General features: G+C 31.7%; 1 protein-coding gene across 2 annotated transcripts in view; it reads right to left on the bottom strand.

The window, feature by feature from the left end:
* Window positions 1–151: 151 nt before the first annotated feature.
* The window catches only part of LOC107454562 (guanine nucleotide-binding protein G(s) subunit alpha), a 36,101-nt gene continuing 25,122 nt past the window's right edge, over window positions 152–11,130 (bottom strand). For both annotated transcript variants that reach the window (XM_043047047.3, XM_043047048.3), the window contains 3 exons: window positions 10,769–10,890; window positions 1,788–1,849; window positions 152–985 (listed from right to left, as the gene is read on the bottom strand). In XM_043047047.3, coding sequence (XP_042902981.2) covers window positions 800–985; window positions 1,788–1,849; window positions 10,769–10,890 — 370 coding nt within the window. In that variant the 3' untranslated portion in view covers window positions 152–799. The remainder of the gene's footprint in view (window positions 986–1,787; window positions 1,850–10,768; window positions 10,891–11,130) is intronic.

Genomic DNA, 11,130 nt, shown 5'->3' with positions numbered 1-11,130 from the left:
CTTCATAGTATTTTGATTTCTTAGTATAATAGACATCTGATCTGTTATTACTATATAGCAGTACTATAAGCCACATTCTTCTCTTAGTCAGTTCTGATAGTTAAATTTTTTTTATAAAGTTGAATTTATTTAATATGTTTAAATCAATAGGTTTTTCTTCAAAGTTTAATTTATTCAAGTAATTTTCCAAAATACATTGAATATCCCTAGTTATTTTTTTAAGGTCTTCAGGCTTTATATATACACACACAAATACACAATACAAATTAAGATACATAATGCAATAAGATTGAAAATTGAAGAGAAAAAGAAAGTAAAATAGATACAATTCCGAGACACAACTGCACCAAGCTGCTAATGTAAATACTGAAAGAATATTAGAAGAAAATATAAATCAAAATAAAATATGACCTGACATGAAACCGATAAGAATATTGTAACGGGAGTCATCACAAAAAGTGGTAACAGGAAATAGTAAATAAAACGTCACAAAATGAAATAACCGTGAAAGAAATAGTAATAAAATGGAAATTGAAGTGGAGTACTGATAACTCAGTACCTCCACTTCGATTTCGTTTACGTTTTATTTACGTAAACGAAATGACGTTTTATTTACTATTTCCTGTTACCACTTTTTGTGATGACTCCCGTTACAATATTCTTATCAGTTTCATGTCAGGTCATATTTTATTTTGATTTATGTTTTCTTCAAATATATATATATAGGGTGAACGATTCATTCATTATTATTATAGGTAATTTAAAGATGCAAAGGATATCATTACTTAAGTCATATATTTCAAACTGGTGAAATGCTGTCTAGATTGAGCATTACAATCATTGTGTGAATGTCTTCAAATACCCTTTTAACATTTTGCGTATCTGTTGCTGTCGTGTAGTGCCAAAAACAATCTCGATTTTTGGAACTTCGCCTGTTATCGTAATAACTGTCTTCTTTTAGTGTTGTTTGTTTCTTTGTTTCAACCTGAAAACACAATTAAATACCCATTTTACAGCCAAATAAACGCAAATGTATTGTTTAAAAATGGCAACAAAAATGTTAAAGCTAAAACAGTCCCGCTTATTCAAGTTAATGTGGACCACGACTCACTCGGATAACCGAAAAGTATAAAAAAGAAAAGAGTTGGTATAGATGTAATATATTTCACAAATACAAAATTTATATGAGTACACTACATACAATTCTTATTATAATTAAAAAGCATACTTTACGAGAATTAGAGTTTTTACTTAAAAAGGTCCTTAATCTTCTTGTATTTTACATTACTTTGGTGCTTTTCTGCAGTAATTTTTCGTCATCTTTTTAGGGATAACAGGAAGGCTGGTGTCGCCTCTTGTTGTTCTTTATATTCAATAGCACTTTCAATAGCTTTTAGTCTATCTGTATAAGAGATTTTAATGTGTTGATTTTCATCGTCACTCTCTTCATTCTCTTCGCTAAATTCATTTTCATTATTGACGATCATTTCATCGGATCAAGTTTTTCTGAGTGTTTGAAAGATAAAATTCAAATTTTTTTTTTCCGGCGGTAGTTTTAAAAATTGACGAAAAGAATCCTAGAAATATTTGATAGCTCGGTTAAAGCGGAAACTCGGATAATCGGTACTTTACTGTATTTAAGTTTAGTTTGTCAATAAAAATGTATCAACTTTTATTTCTTCTGATGTTAAACTTCTTATCCTTAGTACATATCAAAAAATAAAACTGATATTAAAATACTTTATTTATATTCATTGATATCAATATATACATAAATAAAAACTTACCAAAAATATATCTCTAATAAAGCATCGTGCTTTCTCATACTCATTTCTTACTTCATCTGAGTCTATTTAAAAGATATTAACCTATGTTACTCTTCATTCACTACAATATAAAAATGTGCTTATTTTTATAATGCCCTTTAAACTAGTTTTGAAGTTCTAAGAACCGTTTATTAAAATATTCATAAGTTATAAATACTATCCTTTTGCAGAATTCAGATGTTACTTTAACAATTTAACTTCCTTAAAGATTGCAAACTTTAAATTGTACTACTTAATTGTCATTTTAATAAAGTTTAAAAGTCTTTTGGTAATACATGCTAATTTATTTGAAATAAGTAAAGGAAATATGAAATTAAGCACATTTCTTTAATTGTTGTCTGTAAGTCAAAGAGTGCTGATTTCAGTTTTATCTAGGACTAAATATATTTCAAGTTGTAAACTGTGAAAATTTTAAGGGTGAAAAAAATGGATATTGAAGTTTTTGTCAATTTATTTTAGTTATTTGAATAAAATCCTAGTTAAAATATTTTCAATTTAAAATTATAATTAAGCATCAGTGTCTAATGAATCTGGCATAGCTTGAAGCAATATTGAATGTATGCAGGGTATTTTGTAATAATCACCCTGACTGACTGATGAAAAGACTGGTGGTTAGCTGGTGTAAATTATTATTCGAGTGAGTTAAAAGCAAAAAAGCTTTAGAAATCTGACAAACCAGTGTTTAGAAAGATGGGTGTACAAAACATTAAAACCTGTTTGATTATCCATAAGATTTAGATGACATTTGCAATTTTTTTTTCTCTTTTAAGGTATTTTGTTAGATTTTTAGAGCATTATTTTAATTTGTGACATATTTTTGTATTTTAGAGAATTTTTTCTCTTTTCAGGCATTTTTTTGTATTTTTAGAGCATTTTAAATTTTTGGAACGTATTTTTGTATTTTATTCCATTTTTTAAGGTATTCTTTCTTCTGTTTTTTATTACTTCTTTGGTTATCATAAAGGAGGATATTTATGCTAATTCATTGAAAGTTTGTATGTTCATATAAATGTAAATACAAACGAAAAATGCTTAATAAGAGTTAATAATTTTTTTTTTATTTATTTTAACATTTTAATGAACTCAGAACATGCATTTGCTGTGTTTTAAATACAGTCGAACCCCGCTATAGTGAACCGTCTGCGGACTCAGTAATGTGTCCACTATAACCGATGGTTCACTATATCCAAATTTTTTGAAAAATATTTTTTGCATAAGACAGTTGAATGATTGAAAATTGGCTTTGCAATTTTGCATAAGTTATTTAAAAAATTATTAACTAATTAACAGATAATAAAGCAAAAATTGATGGAAAAAGTAATTACGTCGCTAAATATTAGTTTTATTTTCACTTTTTATGAAAAAAATTTGTGATTTTTGATTGAACACAATTTGATTTTAAATTGAGTTCATCAATTTTCTTATCTACAATGTGCAAAGAATGTAAGATTTTTACATTTTGAACAAGATTTCGAACCATCCTAACAAAGCATCTTCTACGTTTTCTCTTTTAGCTCCACGCAGTTTTTTCGATGAAATCATGTTTTTGTCGTATGCCGCAAGATTTGCACTTCGATTTTTCTAAATGTTTGAAACTGTAGATTTTGACAAGGAAAATTCCTTACACAGTGTCGATTGATTGGTTCGATCATCAATACGCTTTACAATTTTAACTTTGTCGTCTATCGAAAACGCTTTTCTCTTTAGAGAATTTGCCATTTTCACTGCTTTTGAAATAAAAATCTTGTCTCAAATAGATAATGTAAGAATATGAAGAGAGCAGCTGTAGAATGAGTTAAATTGTTCCCCTTTTTGATTGTCAAGGGGTGATTTGTAAAGAATATGGTTTGAACAGATAAGAAAATTCCAAAAATTCAGCAGGTGGCCAAGTTAACTAGTTGTAGAGCAAGCTTGGGGAAAAGAGAGAAAGCGAGACTTGTCAGGGAGGGGGGAGTATAAGATAAATGATCTGTTTGACATTTATTGCAGTATAGTTAAAAGTGATAAGCATAAAGGAGAGTAATATGACACATTTTATAGGAAGGCATTCATTTTCAGTCCCAACACCTACAAGTTTAAAGATGGAGGACTGAAAAAAATATTTAAAGAAATGGAATTTGAGTCCACTATAACCGAGTTTCTAAGTTCTAAGCTGTTCACTATAAGCGTTAAAAATAACATTATTTAAATAGGAATACGGACGGGACCGCTAAAAAAGTTCACTACATCCGAGTGTTCACTATATCCCAGGTTCACTATAGCGGGGTTCGACTGTATTTTTATTTAAATAATCAAGCCTATTTAAAGACATTTTTAAGCACATTTTCTGAAATTTATAGAAGATTCTTTTGCAATTTTAAAGGTATTTATTTGCATTTTATGTCTTCGAAATTCAGGCTGTAAAATCAATTAAAGCTGAAGGTGTTTTTAATAATCGCAAAACTCCTTTTCCTCCGCTACCTAACAGATCTATTACACCTATAACTTCTTCAATAGTGATTTGTTGGATTTCACACATACTTTGCTCTTGCTCATTGTAACCCCACAACATGTGTAAAATTTCTGTTGAATATGTACTTAAAATTTATTATGTGCTTAAGATTATCATACCGGAACGCTCCCTACGAGGGCAGTTTGTTAAGTCCGTGACTTTGAAATCAAAAAACCAATATACACATGAAAATGCATTTCATTTTCAATCTTCTCTTTCATATAGGTACACTTTATCCAACAATGTTTAAACTTTTTTTATCCCTCCAAAAAATAAAATTTCTGAAACTCATCAGAATGGCCATTTGTTGCATTAATGATTTTAGAATTTGAAGAAAATCTCTTTCCACCTAGCCGTTATTTTAAATTTGGAAAAAGAAAAAAAAAAAGTCATTAAGGTGGGAGAGAAAGGTGGATGAGGGAGCGATTCCATAACCAATTGAGTAGCTGCGATTGCAGATGAGTGAGCTGTCACATTATCGTGATGAAAAAGCACTTTTTTCCTTGGACAAATGTTGCCGCCTTTTCTTTCAAATTTTCATTAAAATGGTCTAACAAGTCAGCATAATACTGCCTGGTGATCCCCTTTTCAAGATGAGTCGATGAGGATTATTACACCCTTTGAGTCCCAGAAAACTGGAATCAATGAAACAGTTTTCACCTTTTTCGGAACAAGTTAATTAGAAGTCCACTGTTTGTTTAGAATGTTCATTTCTGTTCAGTAGTAATATATCGAAATTTTATCTATTGCAACATCATGCCGCAAAAATTCGCTTGTATTGTGCTCGCACTTTTCTAAACATTGCTCTGAAATGGTTACACGAGACCGCTTTTGATCTACTTACTGTCGGCAATCAAGACACCTTTTTTTTTTTTAATGTATACATAGGAGGCGTTGAACAGTCGACCCAATTTCAAGTTTACACGACTATCAATGTTAAACTCCCGTAGCCTTGTAATTTAAAACCCAGCCCAGAAGACAAGAGAACTTCTGGATCAAACATTGGGACTAACTACCCTTCATGGAGAACTTTTTGATGACACTAACTCGCATTTGTGTTACACGGAGAGGAAATATCTTCCACGGTTAACCCGACTGCGAGGGAAATCGAACTCGTGATCTGTCTGTCACTGAGGATATTTTATGTCAGCACTAGCCACCGCGGCTCTCGGCACCCCATATTGCGGATGACTTTTCATGCTTAAATCGTAATGCGAAATATGAATACACGTTCGTTTGATATGTTTACCTTCTTATCTGTCTCACACTCTTTCACAAGTTTCTATCATGGATTTTGCTGACCTTTTCTTTAGTCGTAACCTCAATCGTGTGTCCAGAATCACAACGAAATTCCGTAAACCATTTGTGTATTATGCCGCGTGATGGAGCGGAATCCCCATTATATTCTTTCAACTTTTTTTCGATAATTGTCGATAGTCGTTTTTCCTCGCAAAAAGTAATGTTATATAGAACACAAATTATTATAAATATAGTTTGCAAATTTCACGAGTGTTGCTGCAGATGATAATAAATTGAACACATAATAACAAGAGTGCGATCAGAGCACCACCTTGTTTTTTTAGTCACGGACTTATCATACTGCCCTCACGGGATGTGACGTATGTATGTTGTCTCCGGATCGCGATTTTCCGACTTGTCGACTCCCAGGCTCCTCATTGATACGGTATTTTAAAATTCTAGTCTCTCATTTTCTCGAGAGAGAACACTATTTCGCTCATGGTGGGCAGTAGTTGCTCACAGACACATTGCCAAAAACCCCATACGTAAACAGTATTTATTTATGTTACACTTAGAACATGCGATTTTAATAAATTTAGCTATTTGTTTATTCGTCTCTTTATATTTTAATAACTACTCTTTTAAGTTTTGTATAATAATTACTCTATAAGTTTTTTGTTTATTAGTCTTTTTATAAAAGATTTCTTGAAACACCTTCATATTTTATAGCCTTTTGTTTCCTTTTCAGTTTTAAACTTGTTTTATAAGTATTATAGCGTTTCCGGAAAATTTTCATTAGTTTTAGAATTGAATTTTTTCTTCTCTGTGAGTAGGATATAGCTTTTTAATTATTTTTTATAAATTGAATTAAAATGATTTATTGTGTTTTTGACAAGTATGTTGTACAGCTCTTGTGCAGCGTAATTAAAGTACCTACCTGCGTTTTCCAAGTATGTGGCCTCAATATTTAATAATGCAGCAGGCTTTTGTACCTCATTAGTTGTTAATTTTTGTAAATACTTTAATTGAAGCTACTAGACAATTTACAAGTTTCAAACACTTTTTTTTTTCTTTAGAGTACTGATGTGAAGAGCTGATGGCTTCATACGTGATTTTTTCTTTATTTCCTTTCTTGAAAAGTATTTTGTGTGGGGAGGGTAATTTAATAATAAATTTTAAATTTATTTCGTTATTTGGATTAATTCTGACAAATCTATTTAATATTTAAGATTAAAATATTTGATAATACATAGTATTTTTTCTACTTTAATGTGAGTACGTCCCGCAGTGGACTGATCGTTAAGACACGGTTCCCAGAAGATCACCGAAGTTAAGCATCACTGGCTGCGGTCAGTGTGCGGGTGGGAGACCACTTGGATCAGTCTGCGTAGGGACCGAGGGTGTGCGGTATGGGTCCTCGTAAAACTGTTCTACCGTGAAGTGCTCGACTTCGCGTGCAGGTCGTTGGGCTACCGAAGCGGGGGTGCCATCCCCTCTGCAAAGGATCAAAATTGAGATGGCTTGTCTTCGGATCGTCCTCGGGGATGTTTTCCAGACCGTGGCCAATAGCCCATCATGCAGCTCTAGTGCGACGTAAATTAACTACAACAACAACAATGTGTGTACATATATGCAATTTTAAGTTTTAATAAATATGATTGATGTTATAAAAATAATAATTTTCATTAAAAATAAACTACGCAAAAACAATGATGAATATATCATGGATTTGTTTCAAATTATTTTTTTTAAATTGTTTTTTTCCCTTATCTTCATTATAGCTAGCATTTTTTCTGAAAATTATTTGACTGAAAATTTTACTCATGTTTCTAAGGAAAAAATAACACATAAGTTTTTTTTTTTTTTTTAAATTCTTATTTCTTCATTAAAGAACGAAGTATTGTTTTCTCTTCATTTGAATTTTCCTCTCCTAAAACGAGGATAAATCTTCACCTAACTTAAGTAACAAACAATTCCATGAGCTAGAAGATTTGTTTACAATTTTTACGAGTAGTAGTGAGGTTATAGAGTTGCCCCTTAGTGAGGGTTAACAGATATGGCGATGAAGCAGAAGCCTAATGAATGGTTAACCGTGTAAGCGCAGATGGCGCTGGGGGGGGGGGTCAAAATTCCCCGTAAAACTTCCGGGTTACTGTTTCCGACTCATTATTACGCCTAAGCTTGAAAAAACGCACCATCCAATATTATTAAACTTGTGTTTACAATATAACGCGTTCTTTCAATCTAACTTTCAACGTTGCAAACCACACATAAATTCGACTCAAGCTTGCTATGATGCTAACCGACAAATAACAAATTGTGCTATTTTACACAAATATAACCCAATAAGGGATAATATGGCAAACCTTACACTTTTTTATGCTGTGATATTAATTTTGTTATTTTTTTTTTAAATTTCGCGACCTGTTAGAATTTATAAATTACAGAAAAGTCTTATAAATGGTAAAATAAAGCGCAATATTAAATACAAATCACAATAATAAAACTTCCTGGAATATTAAGTCTGCTCCTTGTAAGGATGGACATAAACGGGGGGATGCACCAGAAGTTTTCTACCGCTCTTTGATATTGTTCAGTCAACAATCCAACAAATCGCGGCGAATGGAGGTGCCATGTCATTACTCAGGGATGTTTCCGTCCCCAATAGCCCATTGTACAGCTCTAGTGCGACGTAAAATCTAACTGCCCTCGTAATGTGTCAACTATAGGTAGGACCCTATTAATTATTTTTAAAATCATGTAAGTGAACGAAAAAGCAACTAAATTGTAAATAAAATACTCTTTTCATGTTTATGTCACAAATTTTCAAACATTGCAGTATAATGTTTAGGAAATTATTTAGGATAATCGAGGACGAACAGAATTGAAAAATAAGGTGGTTTTGTTCTCCCCAAGAAGAGATTATATGATAAATGAAGACATTTTGTTGAAAAATAATATACAGTCAAACCCCGCTATAGTGAACGAAATGTTCGGTCCCGTGCCTTGCTATACACGTATAATGTTATTTTTTATGGATATAGTGAACCAAAAAAGTGAGAAAGTTGGATATAGTGAACTTTTTTCTGTCTTCGACTGATTTTTTCTCTCATTTTTTTTTGGTAATAATTTTGAAATTTTTACTTCAAAATAAATACGTATACCGATTTTCAGAACCATTTATAGAGGGGAATGTATCTATAAGCATTTTTTCTTGTTTGTTTTTTTATCTCACTTTCCCATCCCTAAACAAACCAAGCAGATGTTTCCAACCCAGTTAGATGATGCACCTGTAAGGTGTCAGTGGGATCAATATGCATATTCTGTCAGAGGGAATGAGTAATTATTCATTATTGGTCAAAGGGTTGGACACTAATATGTGTTGATAAGGCCCTCATTTCAACTCCTTTTTGCTCTTAGTTCAGTTAAAAAAAAAAACCTGCAAACAAGTGACTCAAATTTAACTATGGCTAGCAGTAAAAGTAAAATGTTCTTCATTGATGATAAAATGGGCATAATCAGAAAAATTGAAAATGGATGCAATTAAACTGATATTTGCAGGGAACAAAAACTATTCAAATCTGCAGCTTGTAACATATGGAAAAATAGGCAATTAATATTTTTTGCTCATGAAAAAAATTTTGATAGCAAAAAAAAGTTGAGAAAAGCAGATCAAAAGGATGTTGAAGAAGCATTACTGAAGTGGTTCACCAATCGAAGAAGCCACAATCTTCCAGTATTTGGACAAATGTCATGAATTTGCTAAGCGATTTTATGAGACTACTTTTATGTGCTCTCAAATAGCAGGTTAGACTGGTTTAAAAAGCGGAATAACATAAATTCAGGAAAAATTATCTGAGGGTCGGGAAGTGTTTCCATGCTGAGGATTGCTCATCAACTAAAGATTACTAATTTCTTTTTTGTATGCAAGACGAAGAATAATGAAAAATAACACATTGTTTGCTACTACATAATATTTTTCAGTCATTTATTTGAATAACGTGTAATAAAAGGGAGGAGTTTGGAAACCATTAGTAAAATTGCCTACGTAACGGATATAGTGAACAGAAATTTCAGTCCCTTGAAGGTTCACTATAGCGGGGTTTGACTGTAATTATTTGGATATACTAAACAATTGGGTACTTGTGCTTTAAGGAGATCACGTATACCTACACATGTGACCTAGGATGTCAGCGCTAGCTGATCGTTTATAAGCTGAATGGCTTGTTAAAGTGGACTCAAGTTTCTCCCTATAAGTTAGAGTGTAAATTAACGTGAAGTAAATTAAATACATTACCCTATTGCACATCGAATTCGTTGAAATATATTTCTTTCTCGTCTGCGTCGTTTACTTAACTTAGATTTATTTGTGAGATATTTTATTGTAACCGTGATATACTTTTGTTTTGTGTACCTGGCAACTTCGATACAAAATTAATTTGTTTCTGTTCTGCATGGCTTTGTACCTGTTGAAACGGATTAACTTCAATGCCTACAGATAGCGCGCAGACTGAATGAATATTAATGTTTTTTATTTTGTTTCAGTGTTGATTTCTATAGCTTTGATGAAAGAATGATCGTATATGTTGTGTCCATCCTCTTCTTATTAAATATGTTTTATTATTAGAATTCGTTTTCTTTTGAAGACAAGCGACGCAGTATTGAAGTCTGGTAAATCGATAAAACCAGGTAAGAAAGAATATTTGAAATATTTCTACTCTATTTCTTCACCTGTCACTATGTTGAGCAAGAAAAATGTAGGGAAAAGAATTGTAATCTTTGTGAAAGAACATAGAATGTGCCACTTAAGAGAACTTGGCTTACTCGAAATAGAATGGAAAAGGGCGTCAACAACCCATCAGGATACCCACTCTACGTCACATTATTTAATCTGCAACCTCACCATGAAGAAAGCGTCTGTGTTCGGATTTTTTACTATTTGAAAAATTTCGTTATCGCTGAATGATCCTGAAAATATAGAATTATTTATTGATTTTAATAACTTTAATCTAGGTTGAAAGATCTTGCCAAATTGGCGATTTTAAAAAAAATGTTCCGTATTTGTGCGTTTTACGGTATGATTGTATATTATAGTCTGTAACTTGCTCGAAGTGTAATGTACTTTAACTGTTTTTTTTTATTTACTTTTTTTTTTTTTTTTTTTTTTGAAATAGCTTTAAGAAACAGTGTTAACAAGAAGGTTAAAGTATACCATTTGGTTGATAGTGTGCATATTCTGGAAAGAACTTTTCTATCTGTGCACCTTTTTCCATTTTTTTCTGTAACAGATCTTGCTTGTTAAGAAATAAAATGAATCCAGATTCTTTCAGGAACCTATATAGGAAAGAGGGAAAAATAATTATCATCTGCCAAAGGGATTCTATAATTTCGAAAGTATTTTCAGAGTTGATTCTATTCAGAAAGGATGTCTACCGCTTTCTGTAGTTGGTACGAAAGTGGTATTGATGAGCCCAGTTAAAAATATGCTCAAAATTATGACACATAAAATTATCTGTCAAAAAGAAATAGTTTTCTCATCAAATATTTTGTAGAGTCCCTAAAAATAAAACCAAA

This window comes from Parasteatoda tepidariorum, chromosome 2, assembly GCF_982258835.1.
Source record: "Parasteatoda tepidariorum strain Cologne lab strain chromosome 2, Ptep-v5.0, whole genome shotgun sequence".
Taxonomy (NCBI): domain Eukaryota; kingdom Metazoa; phylum Arthropoda; class Arachnida; order Araneae; family Theridiidae; genus Parasteatoda; species Parasteatoda tepidariorum.
Note: the sequence above shows the minus strand (reverse complement) of the source record. Positions and strands in the feature narration are given on the sequence as shown.